Below are 17,576 nucleotides of genomic sequence, written 5' to 3' on the forward strand. Positions count from 1 at the left end.
AACTGCAAAGTTCGTCAAAAGAATAGTGAGTGGAGAGCTTAGCATCAATAAGGACATTATTATGTCTAATAACTTCAAAATGTAAGGTAGGAGGAAACCGGAGACCCCAGCCGACACCAACATGGTCGAAGAGTGCTCATCCTTTCTATCACATAAGTATACGGGGACAGCATGTACAGCATGTACATCAGTCCCGACTATGGATTTAGTTTGGCGGAAATATCTACATGTACACAGCCACTTGAGCCAAGAGATGAGATCACATTAGCACGATTATTGGATTTCACACCGTCAACAACTTCAGAAATTTTTTAACCCATTATGATCCAATAAGTTCCATTAGACAGGAAGCAACAGGTGATTTACAAACTACAACAGCAGTTAAAAAAACACCTTCATAGACCGGGAAATTTAGATAGAATGTTTGTGCAACACTTTTCCAGGACATTTTGATAATTCCAATGAAACCTAATGCAGCACTTCAATTATAGAAGCTAGCAAACACACGTAGGAACATGAACTTTACGAGGTAAATCTACGTGTTTCATTCGAGGTTGGACTTGTCTGACAAGACACCGACCTTTAAAGTGGTCAATTTGTAAACTTGGTCAACATTTTTCAAGTCGAGATTTGAAGTCCAACAACTGTTAACACATTTCATAAACTATCCATTCTATTTTTAATTAAGTCGGCAAACATGTCTTGCATCATGTAACAATGTTGATATACTGATTTAGGACCCTAAGTGACATTATTTTTACACCCTCAGGAAAACACAAACAAAATACTGTGAATATATGTGTTGTTGTGAAGGTTTTGACCCTTTGTCCCACAGGCTAAGTGGAAATGAACTCCAAGTGGCCAGCCATTTGAGCTGAGCTGTTTATATCAAAATGCAGATGTTTTGTCATTGATCAACAACAAACTATGGTATAACCTCAAACTTGATGTGCCAATTCTAAATATTCTGTGGTCTCCCTCGAGCGCCCGGAATCGGTGTGTACTTCAGTTTGAACAGTTGGGGATTCAGGGGAAGCGTCCATCAATCTCGTCCCCAGTAGACTTTCTAGCATTACAAGGCTTCAAATAATTTTTTATCGCCGCATAGCAATTTTCAAAATTTAGCACTACAACAGTACCTGTAATGGACGAAGTAATTTTGTGGAGCAGTTCTTCCCATTTCTTATCAGATTTGGTGTGATTATGAGTTGTGAAGTGCTGATCTTCTATCGGCATTGTACGTGTATAGTAATTGCTAAAAAAAAGTGCAAACTACGATACAAGCCACTTATTTCGAGTCCTGGATAAGCTTGCCTCACTTGTCCACTTATCTTACCCTAGGAACGAGGTAGTTCTGGTAAGATCTCAGTCGGATACTTTACCGAACTGAAGTGATGCCAGGCTACTAGTGTCGACTCCCAGAGGAAGATCAGATTTGGGGTGATACTGTACTCTACCAGGTTCATATAAATGACCTGTCAGAGCAAGTTAGCAGTTCTCGTTAATATGGATAAAGTGGCCGTTTATCATTCGCGACTTACCAGATTATCTCGTTATTTATGATTGAACGTTGGAAACGAAAATGTTGTTTTGGTGTGAGAATATAACTAAAGGTCAAATTGAAAAAATTCTGTCTAAATGATCTTATTGTAAAGACAATCATTCGCCACCTGAATTTCCTCCTCAAAATTCTTAATTCTGCTCCTTTATCCTACAATTTATTACCTGAACCCCAAACTATGTAATTTTCAGTAGGAGCTAGCAATATGAGAGGCATGCTTCAAATTTTGCCCTCTGGAACTCTTAATAACCAGCATCGTGCCAGGACAAAATGTCCCCAAATTAGGCCGAAAAGCTAAAAAGCGTATCCCAAAAGTATAGGCAAAAAAATTTCTATGTTTTATGGTGTACATGTAATTACAAGCATCCCGTCACCAAATCTACCACACAGCCAACCCGCTGCAAGTCCCTTGACAAGTAGGTTTCTTGGAAATGTTCAACGATACGTCAAAACCACTTGGGATTAATAATCCTAATAACCAGCGATGATGATGGGAGATTAAAGGAGGCCGGTGGTCATATATCACTGTGTGGTTTGCCGTGAAGTCGCTTGGGGATTCGATATATTTTTCATGTGAAGATTTATTTCGAAATAGCAGCTTCCATGATACATGGCAATGGCCTTGGTGTGGTGTGGTGTAATCTTCGGAATGTACTTTTAGAATACTTTACAACTAAAATAACTTTCTTGCAAGCCACCTCATTTATCCAAAAATCTACTCTGGCCACTGGTGTGGTGTAATCTTTGGAATTTACTTCTAGAATACTATACAACTAAAATAACTTTCATGCAAGCCAGCTCATTTATGCAAAAATCTACTCTGGCCACTAGTGTGGTGTAATCTTTGGAATTTACTTTTAGAATACATTACAACTAAAATAACTTTCATGCAAGCCACGTCATTTATCCAAAAATCTACTCTGGCCACCTGAGGCTGCTATGGATTGTATCACGAATATCGAAAGAGTCTTAAGCAATGTCAACTTCTGTCTTGGGGGTTGCGATAAAGTCTCAGGCATGCCACCCTTGGATATGCATCTATTTGCGATGGCCGTTGGACCGCTTATGATCTTTTACCCCCTCTATAAGAGAAAGCCACAATGGCCTAAAGGTTATCGCATCACCCCGACATTCGGCAGGTCCTGGGTTCTAGTCAGGGCGTTTTGGGTGAAAAACCCGTCTGTAACGTCTGTTGGATGGTCCGTTGTATCTGATGTCTAAGCCAGGGCAACTAAAAGACCGTGCCAAAGTGGACAGCGTCACTCAGTACAGTTGCCTGCAGTTTATATGGGGAACAGTCCTCAGTGAATGAGCAGTGTAGATCGATTGTACTTGCATGTGATTTGCTATGAACCAGGTCAAGTGCCGAGTTGGGATGAAGTGGCCCTACAGGAAATTCAAGTTGTCAAGATCGTGCCGAGTGAATGTATTGACATAACGAAAGAATATGATAAACTTTTTTGTTTCGATTTCGAAATACTCTGCGATATTGGATGATATGAATAAAGACTAGCAAATGCTTTTACTTCAATTTTGTACAGAACAGCCTAGTGTAAATGTACATGGAGATTTAGATAAAAGCATTTGCTAGTGTTTATTCATATCACCCATTGTCTCTTCATGATTGTGTATACTGTATATGCAAATATGCTTGTGAATAAAATTTAGCGTACAAGTCCTCAGGTTTGCAGGGAAAAATGTTTACTGAGGGGTTTTCAGTTTTCACCCCAGAGATGGATCTTACAAATGTCTTAACTGTTTTTGTTTGATAAGTCCAATTAGCTGCTGTGCTGAAATTTACACAAGATGTCATCAGAGATTTGAACAAATTTTGCTCAGTACAGTAGAACCTCTTTATTCAGGACACCCTCTGAACTGACAAGTGCTGCCCTTTTGAATAGAGAGGTGTCCTGATAAGAGAGGTCAAATTGAACGGAAACAACCATTTTGGGATTAAACTTAAATTGTCTTCTTATAATAGAGAGGGTGTCCTTAATAGAGAGTTGTTCGCTTAGAGAGGTTCCACTGCACTTCTGTATCATCCATGCTTAAAAGTTTCATATTCATCTTTCCAGGTTTTCAACACGTGAAAAAAATGGATTACTTTTCTATAACGGACGTTACAATGAGAAACACGACTTTGTTGCATTGGAGATTATCGACGGGCAAGTTCAGTTCTCATTCTCGCTTGGATCTAACATCACGACGGCCTCGGCATTCGTCAAGGGTGGCGTCCATGATGGAAGCTGGCATGAGGTGTCTGTCGATTATCTTAATCGGGTGAGTAGTCTTGATATTCTGTTGCGTGTCCTTGTAATTTGAAGGGAAAATCTTGTGTGTTAGGGTGTGTGTGTGTGTCCTCGAGATTGGCTGACCCTCCCCCAACCCAGTTGGCATTTCTCGGGATATTTCGCCATTGGTTGAATTCCAGTTGTGTATGATGTCTTTTCTCTTTTCTGTGGTAACTGTATCCAATGGTGTTCTTGTAGTGGCCAATCTGTCTAAGCAGAGTTCCAAAGGTTTCATGTGGTACACATACTCCCCTGGTAATCAGTTGAGTTCCAGTGTTATAAACCAGTGCCAGTGGTCCTCCTGGTATAAACCAGTGCCAGTGGTGCTCTACTGGTATAAACCAGTGCCAGTGGTGCTCTACTGGTATAAACCAGTGCCAGTGGTGCTCTGGTGGTATAAACCAGTGCCAGTGGTGCTCTGGTGGTATAAACCAGTGCCAGTGGTGCTCTGGTGGTATAAACCAGTGTCAGTGGCGCTCTGGTGGTATAAACCAGTGTCAGTGGCGCTCTGGTGGTATAAACCAGTGCCAGTGGTGCTCTGGTGGTATAAACCAGTGCCAGTGGTGCTCTGGTGGTATAAACCAGTGCCAGTGGTGCTGTGGTGGTATAAACCAGTGCCAGTGGTGCTCTGGTGGTATAAACCAGTGCCAGTGGTGCTCTGGTTGTATAAACCAGTGCCAGTGGTGCTCTGGTGGTATAAACCAGTGCCAGTGGTGCTCTACTGGTATAAACCAGTGCCAGTGGTGCTCTACTGGTATAAACCATGCGCAGTGGAGTTCTGATGGTAACCAGTGGTGTAATACGGAGGTAGCCAGTGGAGTCCCAGTGGTAACTGGTGATGATAAATGTGGAGATGCATCAGCCCAATCCACTTGGACATGGGGAGAATATTCTTCAGGATCAAATTCAGACATGGAATTAAGATATATGATTCTGGCATGCTGGTGCCTTGACTGATGACCCTCATCTCCAGTGGTAGAGACTGGTCGTGAGACGTACGCCGTTCCTGCATCTCCTACGAGTTCTCTAAGTTCTCATTTGCTGTATTTACGTCTGATCGCCAAGTGGAGGCCGCAGGAAGTGGAGTGGTTCCACTAATGGTAATCTGGATGGTAAGGAAGGGCGGTGACTGGTCGTCCTGGCTCAACTGCTCCTTGCGCTTTGCCAATAACAAGCTGAAGCACTGAAGATGAAGTCCGCATCAGACTACAGTGGAACCTCCCTTAGTGGACACCTCTCTATTAGGACAACCTCTATATTAAGGACACTAGTTTTGGTCCCAAATTGGTTGTTTCCATTCAGTTTGACCTCTATAATCAGGACACCGGTCTATTAAGGACAGCATTTGTCAGTATCCTTAATAGCGAGGTTCTGCTATACTTTGATCGGGTTTTCTGTCTATGATGTATCTTTTTCATCCGACAGACATCTGTTGCATGTTTTATCAATAGGGCTATGGATTGGACTGTGCTTTTGAAAGGCAGCTGAATTCTAAACCACTCTGCAATGGAAAGGACAATTTTAGTCAAATACTCCATGATACTCCATCATGGAATTTTTAGCTCAGCTGACAAAGTCACGTTCCACAGAAGACCTGACAGATTTCCCAGATTTTGTTTTGGACAGTTTCTTCCAACAATAAATTCTCACTCTGCCATTGAACTCGATTCTGCTGATTTGATCAGACCTACGAGGGTTAACCAATGTCCAATATACCACACAGTTAGTTCCGCCAACAAATGTCTGATTAAAAAACAGTCATCCATGTAATAACCCATAACAAATCCACCATTGACCCCTCCTAATCAAGCTTGAGGATAAACACGGGAAAGATTTGACAATCTTTCAAACAAAGCCACCGACTATCCTGTCCTTCAAATTACCGTACTTGTGTGAAGACCCCTTTAAGTTTAAATCACCAATAAAGTACATAATCGTACATGAAATAACCATATAGTATGTAATTATACATAACCCAACAGATTGGATTCCTGGGTGTCATGTTGACAGAAGGCGTCACTGACGATGAGCCCAACTGGACAAACCTATCACAGGCAACAAACTGTGCCTTTGTCAAAATCAATCTGTTTGGGGCAGAACAAACCATATCTGTTGTGCTTTAGTATTTGTTTGAACCGGTTGAAAATGATAATGAGCGTCCTGCAGAGGGACAAGATTGGACGTTTAGAGGGAAGTGGGACCCCTGTGATGGTGCTTGGACACACTCGTGGTGACAGTTCTTTGAAAGCAAGGGAAGTTACTAATCGAGGTTATACCCATTCATGGGACAGATTACATGACAGTACAGGCTTCTTGAAGCTGATATGACACAGTTAAATTGAGGAACCGGTGTCAGACCCCCCTAAAGCCACAGCTAAGCAGGTACTCTGAACAGAAAATTTATCTCAACAACTAATTTCAATTGTGCCCTTGGGAGTGGGTATTTTTGACGACACATTTTGGCGAGATTTCTGCCAATATGTACAACTTTGTTAAAACTTGATAAAATAGTATTTGGCTGTCTACACATCGGCAATGTTGAAATTTATATTCAGTACACATTTGTGACCTGCTTTACCAAAACTAGGCGCTTGTCGCATCTGAACTTGACAGGTTGATACGGACTTGTTGTTCATTTCCCTATTGTAGACCTTTTGTGAAATGTGACCAAATCAGTTTGTAATAGATTTCACAAAAGGTCTACAATAGGGAAATGAACAACAAGTCCGTATCAACCTGTCAAGTTCAGATGCGACAAGCGCCTAGTTTTGGTAGAGCGAGTCACATTTACGCAATTGAAAATTTTCCAGCTCAAATTTCAAATTTTAAATTTTTAATGAACAAAGTATGCTTTAAAGCGTTTAAATACAGGTCCAACTTGTCCTTCACAACACATAACGTATGAATCTGTTGAATTATGAGTACCCCCCCCCCCCCCCCCAACCCCTGCCCTGCTCACGCTATAATGGTCTCGATCTTCTGACTGTTGAACACCGCTGCAAATGTCTCTCACCATATGACGATATTGACTCACTCCCGCCAAGAGAATGATCATAATTTACCTCTACACTCTCGAGTGCATCGCTGAGTACTTTGTATGTATATTATACACACAGTTTACATAGATATGTACATTTTTGACGCTGTTCTGGAATTTGGGTGAATCGGGGACATGGTTAGAATATTGATGAAGCATGTTTGCTTGTTCGGTGCCACACTTTATGTGCCTGTTGTCCATCTCTGTAGGTTTGTGTTATGTGCCTGTTGCCCATCTCTGTAGGTTTGTGTTATGTGCCTGTTGCCCATCTCTGTAGGTTTGTGTTATGTGCCTGTTGCCCATCTCTGTAGGTTTGTGTTATGTGCCTGTTGTCCATCTCTGTAGGTTTGTGTTATGTGCCTGTTGTCCATCTCTGTAGGTTTGTGTTATGTGCCTGTTGTCCATCTCTGTAGGTTTGTGTTATGTGCCTGTTGCCCATCTCTGTAGGTTTGTGCTATGTGCCTGTTACCCATCTCTGTAGGTTTGTGTTATGTGCCTGTTGTCCATCTCTGTAGGTTTGTGTTATGTGCCTGTTGTCCATCTCTGTAGGTTTATGCTATGTAATGTGAGTTCTAGAGGTATCCTATTGCCACACCTAAACCACATGGAACTTTTCCCCATCGTGAACCTCATGGTCTATTCTTCATTGGGTGATATGAATAAAGACTAGCAAATGCTTTTATCTAAAACTCCATGTACATTTACACTGGGCCTTTCTGTACAAAACTGAAGTAAAAGCAATTGCTATACTTTATTCATATCACCCATTGAAACATAACCAGGGTAAATCACACACTGTTTCAATGCATTTCTGACAACATATTTGTTGTTAAGATGCCACGTCCTTGTCAAAATCTAAACCCGTCTAATGAGGGAGAGGTCTCCTCCTCCTTTGATGTGGCTCTCAAATTCCTCCGCAGTCCCTATCATACCTGGACCATGATCGTGCACCAGCGTCTCAGGTGTTGATTAATAGCCATAAAATTTATATGGAAACGGCCGACAACGTCGTAGGGCATTTTATGATCTAATTAAACCGCAATCATTGAGGTTATCGCCCACCAATCAATTGCCAAATGTCTTTATTATGCTAATTCTTGGATAAGAAGTGGTGTACGAAGTGGTTGCTCAAAATTATGCTAACTCTAGGATAAGAAGTGGTGTACGAAATGGTTGCTCAAAATTGATGGACGTAAACATCTTAATATCTTTAATGAATTTGTCATCAAAAAGTCTTCCCAATTTTAATTGTGGCAAAGAATTCTAGAATGATGGTAGTTTTGCCATCTGAGATGATCGGGTCGGACTGATGAGGTTCTGAAAACATTTCAGAATTCCCGATACCTTCCTGACAGTGGTCTACCGTGAATTGAAAAGGTGCAAATTTAGGAACTTTTGGCTTTGTGATCATTATCCGCTTCATAGTAGATAAGATTACTGTCGGCTTCAAATCCTGGTTGGACCACATCTTATGTGGTAGAGAGGATAGCTCAGTTTCCTCTTGTGGTCTCCTGTTTTCCCCTTGACATTGACTCCAGCACAGATCGTTAATTCATGTACCCAAATTGATCCACTTTCTGTTTTCAACTCCATATTTTTTCCTGGTGTGTGACAAAATTGATCAAAAAGAACAGCTTTTTATTGAAAAATTGAGAAGTCCATCAATGAGATGACAAAATTGGTATGAATGGAGCTCTAGTCTAAGTATTAAAGTACAGTAGAACCTCCCTTAGCGGACAACCTCTCTATTAAGGACACTAGTTTTGGTCCCAAATTGGTTGTTTCTATTCAATTTGACCTCTCTAATCAGGACACCTCTGTATTAAGGACAACACTTGGCAGTCCCGAAGGTGTCCTTAATAGAGAGGTTCTACTGTATTTGAGGTATATCTGTTTGATTGCCATACAATGGACTAAGTCATTTCATTCTCATGAGTCTCCACTTGTCTTCTAAGCCATTTTATCTCGACCATAATCCCACATAGATCCCATTACATCGGAAATAAATCTCACCAAGTCGCTGACAGGTCCCATTAACCTAAATCAAACCGAATGTATTGCCGATGCACAGAGCATGACAGTGCTGTGGAAGTGGTCAATATGAACTGCTCGGACAGATAGCTAGGTGTGATGGAGACCTCATACTCTATCAACACTGTGGTGTTGCAGATTGGTTCACTCAGTGAGGTGTTTCTTCAAGAAATTTGAAAGGGCAGGAATTTTGTAAATTAGCAAAAAAGGGGCAAGGTGAACTGAGAAATGGGTAGGGTTACAGTGGCACTCTTCTGTCATGGAATCTGCATTAGGTGTGCTGAAAAAAAAGGGAGCACTTTCAGTGGGGCAGGGTGCTTCACCCTTCTCGTTCCATCTAGGAGAGACATGAGGGTTATCTTCTGTGTTGGCTGTGATGTGGTTTCGTTGACAAATTCATGAGTTGTCTTGGGCAAATAGTGACTCCATCTTCAGTCGAAGGTGGCCAAACTTCAGTTGTGATGTGACAACTGCACATGTTGCTACACCTGGGTTTCCATATGATATTTCAGGCTGTGAAATGGCACCAAGAAAACAGGTTTCAAAGATTTTCTTTACTTTTTGTGTCAACTGACTCCCAAATTTTGTGTGAGGACAATGCAAACAAAATTGTTCACAGTGGGAAGCTGTAACACCAACACCATTACTGCCCTTCACAACTCTGGTTGTGACTGGTCGGGCATTTCTCGGAGAGCACGCCCAAGCCGTACCAGAATCTTGAGCATCGCCATTAGAATGCGGCAGTTAAGTGATAAGCTTTGTAGAGGATGACTGAGTGTTTAGATCATACAATGGACCAGCCTCCCTTATGACTATCAATGAATGGGATGCAGGAACCTGTGGCCAAGATGGACATCAAAGGTTTAAGTTTCATTTAGAGTCATTCGTCCATAAGATTAATTAGTAGCTTAATTATTAATCAAGGGTTATTCTTGGGGCAGCGTGCTCCTGCTCCATGGGGTGTTCCATGGGGTGTTCCAAGGGGGCTCCATGGGGTGTTCCATGGGGTGTTTCATGGGGTGTTCCATGGGTTGCTCCATGGGTGCTCCATCGGGTGCTCCATGGGGTGCATGGGGCAAATAGAAGATGCCATTATTTTCAATTCATTTCTTGTTAGGACCAAGAATTACAGTCCCACTCACAATTGACATGCCCTCTGCTTCACGTAGGCTGTGGTGCAGCATAAGCAGCGTGCAGTGCCAATACATTGGTTACGTGCATATCGCTGTGAATGTTTGCTTATGGTATGAACAAATGGCGATCCTACGGTGCAAAAGGTGCACATAAGAATGGCGCACTCTGGCGAAGGTTTAGTACATTGTTCTGCAATCTAAACACAGATTGTGTGTACACTGGGTGTACATTGTGTATAGCATAAGTGAATTTTGGGATATCAATTGTTTGATGTGAACCTCTTTTTGTTGTTGGAATGAACCTCTTTTCAAATGTGTCTCCTTTTCAATTGAAATACAGAACCAAAAGCAGTATAGGAGTACTTAGCCATCTACTGATCTCTTTCTGATATATGTGCACATACATACTTAATCTAATGGGGACAGACGAGCTGAAGTCATATATTTTTCATGCCTTCCCTCCCGAGGACTATTTATTCAAGTTTCTCCTCGGAAATCTAATTCAAGCTGGCAGGAATGTGTTCTTATGGGAATATGCAAATATTTGAGCTATGATATTTGCGCTGTTTGTTAGGTCTGCATATGAGTTAGAGGTTTCTGAGACTAATGCATATCTCTTTACACTGATCAAGCCTAAACGGACCTTGGGCTAATAGACTTATTAGGAAAATGCTTACAAAAACAGGGTGGGTTGGGGGTGGGGGGGGGGGGGTTAATCCACAAGATCAAATCCCATACAGTTGAACCTCTCTAAGCAGACACCTCTCTGATGAGGACACCCTCTCTAAAGGACACTAGTTTTGGTCCCAAATTAGTCCTTTCCATTCAACTTGACCTCTCTAATCAGGACACCTCTCTAGTAAGGACAGCACTTGTCGGTCCCGAGGTTGTCGGTAATAGAGAGGTTATTCCAAATATCCCACCTCCCTTAGTGGACACCTCTGTTAGTAGGACACCCTCTTTATTGAAGACAGTGATTTTGGTCCAAAAATAGGTCTTTTGTATTCAATCCAACCTCTGTTATCAGGATACCTCCCTAATAAGGACACTTTTTGTCAGTACCAAGGTGTCCTTGATAGAGAGATTCGAAAGCAAAAGAATGGCGAAGCTTGCATCCATATCCCTCAAAAGAAAGAAAAGTGTGCATTCTCTTCTGAAATTGTTTCAGGGGGCTATTTTCATGTCCTTGGGCGGAGATTTGAATTTGAATCCAAAATTTATGCGGATATGCCCTTGTGGCAGTTGTGGTGTAGACGCTGTCCAAACAAGGCCAGCTTGTTACAGGGACCAGAGCGTTTATTTTTAGGTTTGGTGTTGATAATGTCCAATTTCCTCGCGGCAATATTGATGTTGATTATCGCATTGGTGAAAGTTTCTGTTGTGCAAACGTTGGTGCCTCAGTTTGCACATGGAAACACTTTCCCCGCTGATCCTGGGACACGTTTGTGGAGTGGTTTGTTGGTGAAGCCCTTGCATTGATGAGAGCTCTCAGTTTTCAGCCAGAATTCAGTCAATTTTGCCGAAGCAGCAGGAATTCTTAGAAAGTTGACGACAGACACATTAGTGTTGATTTATCGTGTATGGTTCCTCCGTTGGGACGTCATGTTACTTGTCCATGATAGTCTGTGGCTTGATAATTATCGCCATGATGAATCAGCTAGCTATTAGCAACTCTTCTCTTGGGAATGGTCATGCAGGATATATGTCGAAATCTCGTTGTCTTCTATCATATCATAGTCTCCGTACTGTGGAAGACCTTGGTCACTAATTTGAGCACCAGGCTCAAATTCAGGAGGTCGTTGGTTCGACTCTCGAAAGTGTCGCTGCTGTCTCATCTCCATGTCCTTGAGCAACACACTTAAACCTGCATATCTTCTCTCCATCCAGGAGTACAGAATGGGTACCTTAGGCCTCGAATTGAAATTATTACGGCACTCATTCTAGAGCCATTTCCGCCTTGGGTTCTGAAAAATGTGAATGATTTGAGAGGGTATAAAGGGCCATTTTGAAGAGCACCGACTCTGCTGGTACCTGCAGACTAATAATTTATAAAACAAACAGCCAGGGGGTCAAAACGGCAGTGATACGAACCACATACCATGAAGTGTACTTTGAGGAAGATGCTTAAATTCCACACTATCAGACAAATCGACCTTTGCATTAAACTCTGCCATTGATTGCCAATAAATGTAACACTAGATATGATCAATAGACGGTTATTAAGAGACGAATGTGTTCCCTGAATAGCTGGGCAAATATGTCGTGTTGACATCGGAAGTTTTGTAAAGATTGTCCTGACACGCGATTGGTTAGATTGAGTTTTCAATGATAATTTGTAGCGGGTATGTGCCAGATGACATGCTAGGTTTGACTGAGAAGTTATAGCCAAAGATGGGCCACTTTGCTTTTCGTCACTTGTTAGCTTTGAGCAAATTTATTCGAAATTATGTCCTAGGCTGTCCGTTTATACATGTAGTTACATGAGGTTGGGTAGATTCAGTGTTCAAAGATGATTTTGCGGGTTATGTTTGCAAGCTGTTATGAATTCCTAAGCAAAAACCAACCACTCTACTCATTGTCTTTGCAGAGAGTTTGAAATAAAATATTTTTTTCGATGGCTGATATCGTAATGAAAAACTTTGCTAACCTATGCAATCACATTCCTGCCATCATGTGTGACCAGAAAATAAAATTTCCGACAAAATGCTAAAAACCATATTGAGTGTGGTGGTAGATAATTGGTGATATGAATAAAGACTAGCAAATGCTTTTACTTCAGTTTTGTACAGAAAGGCCTAGTGTAAATGTACATGGAGTTTTAGATAAAAGCATTTGCTAGTCTTTATTCATATCACCCATTGTATGAAGTATGTGTTTAGATTTTTATGTGCTAGATTGTACACATTGGAGTTCATGATGGGCATGTGTTTGAATTCATGTTGTTTGATGCATACAATACGTGGGAAGGACTTGAGACTGCCGAGTGTGCGAGTTTCAGCTGTCTCTTGTCGAATTGACGCCCTGCACTGCAGGGTCAAGGACAGACGAACAATGCACGGGGGGGGGGCAATCAATGCTTGTAACGCTGATCAGGCATCTTTGCGTGATTTATAATTACTTCTAGTAATTATAGTCATTCGACACGAAAAATGTTTTTCGCTGGATTGGTGAGATGAATCAGAGCTGAGATTCTCTATCACACCCTGGAGAATTAGTTCCGCAGCTGTTTTTCCAAAAGCATAGGAAAACTCTCTCTGTTCCCGAGACAGGCCAGCTCAGCAAGTTTATAGAAGCTTGCCCAATTCGCGGCAAGCTGGTGAATGGATTCTCTTGGATGTATAAGGCAAGATAAAAGTAAAATCTTGTTTCTCATCCCCACCCGCTCTGATTTTGGCTACCACCTGAACAAGTTTTACCAGTAATTTATTATATTATTATTTTTCATAAGACCACACTCTTGGAATCTCCTTCTGAATACATATCTCACAAATCATGGTTTTGGATTAAGTCTAATCCCCTAAATCAATAATCTCAGTATGAAAGTCTCAGCCACATTTATCACCGGCTTTCCCAGGGTTCAATATTCCTGATGGACGAGAGTCTTGTTTTATGATGTGGTCGCCGTGGTAACAGGAAAGTACATTAGGTTGATGGGCAAACTTCAAACAAGCATCTAGATGTAATTGACAAAGGCTTTGTATGCTGATGTCATGGCATATCAGTTTACAATCATGATTTGATGATACAGTCATGTCCATAAGTAACCATGCTTGCCATGTGCAACACTACTCCCTGCAATTGCATCCGGAGTTAGTTTCAGCTGCCAAAATTTTTGGCTCACCGTAAGGGGAGTCTATACGATAGCGCTGTGTCCGTCGTCGTCGTCGTCGTCGTCGTCGTCGTCGTCGTCGTCGTCGTCGTCGTCGTATCCTAACAGTGGCACGTTTCTTAACTGCTAGGGCTATGAACTTGAAACTTTGTACACAGAATGCCCTAGGTCAGCTGACCTCTGACACTGATTTTCGGTCCGATCTGATTCTCTGTTTGGCCACCAGGGGGCCAAATGTCGATATCTAAAAAGTGTGATATCTCGCTTATTAGTGACTTGTTTTCGATAAAACTTTTGTTGTAGGTACTCATAGCAAATATACATTTTATATTATACGGGTTTTTAATTTGACCTTGTTTTCAAGGTCACAGAGGTCATATGGCATAAATTGGCCATTAGAGTGTAAACTATGGCACGTTTCTTAACCACTAAAGCTATGAACTTGAAACTTGGTACATATAACCCCCTATATCACATAGCCTCTGGTGCTGAATTTTGGTTTGATCTGATTCTCCACTTTGCCACCAGGGGGCCAAAAGTGGATATCTAAAAAGTGTGATATCTCGCTTATAAGTGACTTGTTTTCGATAAAATTTTTATGGTAGGTACTCTTAGGAAGAATACATCACATATCTTACGGGTTTTCAATTTGACCTACTTTTCAAGGTCACAGAGGTCATATGGCGTAAATTGGCCGTTAGAGTGTAAACTATGGCACGTTTCTTAACCACTAAAGCTATGAACTTAAAACTTGGTACATATAACCCCCTATATCACATAGCCTCTGGTGCTGAATTTCAGTTTGATCTGATTCTCAACTTTGCCACCAGGGGGCCAAAAGTGGATATCTAAAAAGTGTGATATCTCGCTTATAAGTGACTTGTTTTCGATAAAATTTTTATGGTAGGTACTCTTAGGAAGAATACATCACATATCTTACGGGTTTTCAATTTGACCTACTTTTCAAGGTCACAGAGGTCATATGGCGTAAATTGGCCGTTAGAGTGTAAACTATGGCACGTTTCTTAACCAGTAAAGCTATGAACTTGAAACTTGGTGCATATAACCCCCTACATCAGATAACCTTTGATGCCGAATTTTGGCCTGATCTGATTCTTTATTCGGCCACCAGGGGGCCATAATGGAAAAAGGAAGAAGTGCAATATCTTGCTTATTTGAGTGAATTGTTTTCGATAAAATTTTTATGGCAGGGACTTCTAGCAAGGATACACCACATGTCCTACGATTTTTGGATTTGACCTCCTTTTCTAGGTCACAGAGGTCAAATGGCGTAAATTGGCCATTAGAGTGTAACTATGGCACGTTTCTTAACTGCTGAAGCTATGAACTTGAAAGTTGGTACATGTAACCCCCTACATCAGATAATCTCTGACACCGAATTTTGGCCTGATCTGATTCTTGATTTGGCCACCAGGGAGTCAAAACTGAAAAAGTAGGACATGCAATATCTCGCTTATTAATGACTTTTTTTCGATGAATTTTTTATTGCAGGGACTCTTAGCAATCACACGATATTGATCTTGTTGATGTCATAGACAATTATTGGTTGGATCATAAACTTATATATACTGCCCTGTCTTATTACTTGACATCAATACACATCTAAAAAAAGTCTTCATGCCTGATTGTGTTCACCATATTCACCTCTAAACTAAGCATGATCCTGCCTACTAAAAGATGTATACGGTGAGCACAATGGCCCCTGGCCGTTTCATTTTGTTATAGATCGTTGCACTTGATTGGGGACAACGTTTACAAAGACGTCACGTCACGTTACAGTAATGTAAAACCGTCAGAGCTGCAATGCATCGTGACGACGGCCGACACTATGTAAACGTTGTTCCCAATCAAGTGCATGAATCTATAGTGTGTAATCGGCGCGGCTGCTAAATCACCGCTGCAAAGTTTCTTGCAAGAGGCATCCTTTTCAATGACACCCTTATGGATCAACCTCCCAATTCTTATTCAGTATTCCAAGCAAGGAAAACTGCTATTAATCAGGGAACAGTGTGAAAATAATTGCAAAATGAAACCACCCGTCGCTAAAATCTCAACAGAGGAGAGGGAGCACATCCTGGGAGAATAAAACATTCGACTGCAAATTCTAGGATCAAAAGGTGCTATTCTCACTGGTCATTTCTCCAACTACGATGTTTTAATTTCATTCATTCCGTCACTAAATCTGATTGATACCTTAAAAATTAGTATTTTTACGAGGTGATTCATTTCTCTTCGGTTAATTTGTACCGTCATTTTTTTCTGGGCGGATTATAGCAGAGATTACACGTAGTGTGTGATTTCACCAACACTTGGTGAGAATTACGTACATTCTGTACACATCAATGCATTGTTTATTTAAGTCAACTTAGCATGACTTGGTCTGAGGCAATCAGATTGATTTAGCAGTCGATGTCTATCAATCATCCGAGGAAAAAAATTGTCGGCCTTTTCGTTTCGTTTGATGTGACAAGCGTAGTCTCCATTTGAATCCATTTAGGGCGGATTGATTGGGTTTGCTTGGCAGTGTTAATCAGCAGTATGAGGATTTTTAAACGTTATGGTTTGATGGATATTAATCGGGGCGTATTTGCGCATTTGTCTGTTCAGTTTTAAGATGTCTGGGTAATTTGTTGGTGGAGCGTTTCGACAATGAGAGATTTTCGGACCTTGTCCCGTTCCCCTTTCCTACAGTCCCAATCACAACAGACATCCCTAAATTCATGTTTGTTTTGCTCAATGTACACGCAACCTGTGCATAGGTTGCACAAATGTGCTGGCAACAATGTACACAACTTTTGCATGAGTTGCGGTCAAATTTCACCCACGGTGGGATCATGGTATGTTTTGCATAAGATACACAAAACGTTGATGGATATATGCACGCAATCAGCTTACGTAGCACCAGAGTGTAGGTTGAAGCAGCTTTCCCCCAAACAAACTTTACTTTTTGTAAATTAAGGAATTTTTCATTATTAGCTCACCTCTTAGCAGAGGTGAGCTTATCCCATACCGTGGCGTCCGTCGTCCGTCGTCGTCGTCGTCGTCGTCGTCGTCGTCGTCGTCGTCGTCGTCGTCGTCGTCGTCGTCGTCGTCGTCGTCGTCGTCGTCGTCGTCGTCGTCGTCGTCGTCGTCGTCGTCGTCGTCGTCCGTCGTCGTCCGTCGTCCGTTAGCAGGGCACATTTCATAACTGTTAGAGCTATTGAGTTGAAACTTAGTACACATGTACCCTTATGTAATGACACCTTGGAGACCAAGTTTCGGTCCGATTCGTTTCATGGTTTGGCCACCAGGGGGCCAAACGTTAAAAATGAAAATATGCAATATCTCCCTTAATAGTAGTCAGGAAATTTTGAAAAAAATATGGTAGGTACTTCTAGCAAAGGTGCATCATATATCCTCCGGGTTTTTTGATTTGACCTCCTTTTCAAGGTCACAGAGGTCAAATGTTGTAAATTGGCCGTTAGGATGTAACGATGGCACGTTTCTAAACTGCAATGACTATTGATACCAAATTTGGTACACATTTACCCCTTAGTCAGGTGATCTCAGGGACCGAAGTTTGGTCCAATATGATTCACCACTTGACCACCAGGGGGCAAAATCAAAAAACCTTAAAAATGTGATTATTCCTTAACTTCTTGCCCGATTGCCACGAATTTGATATCATGGGTAC

The 17,576-nt window shown here is 41.5% G+C and overlaps 1 protein-coding gene across 2 annotated transcripts in view; it reads left to right on the forward strand.

Moving 5' to 3' along the window:
* LOC135491700 (cadherin EGF LAG seven-pass G-type receptor 2-like) overlaps positions 1-17,576 on the forward strand; it is a 67,754-nt gene that overhangs the window by 18,914 nt on the left and 31,264 nt on the right. For both annotated transcript variants that reach the window (XM_064777723.1, XM_064777722.1), the window contains exon 6: positions 3,637-3,841. In XM_064777723.1, coding sequence (XP_064633793.1) covers positions 3,637-3,841 — 205 coding nt within the window. The remainder of the gene's footprint in view (positions 1-3,636; positions 3,842-17,576) is intronic.

The sequence above is a fragment of the Lineus longissimus genome, chromosome 7, assembly GCF_910592395.1.
Source record: "Lineus longissimus chromosome 7, tnLinLong1.2, whole genome shotgun sequence".
NCBI lineage: Eukaryota > Metazoa > Nemertea > Pilidiophora > Heteronemertea > Lineidae > Lineus > Lineus longissimus.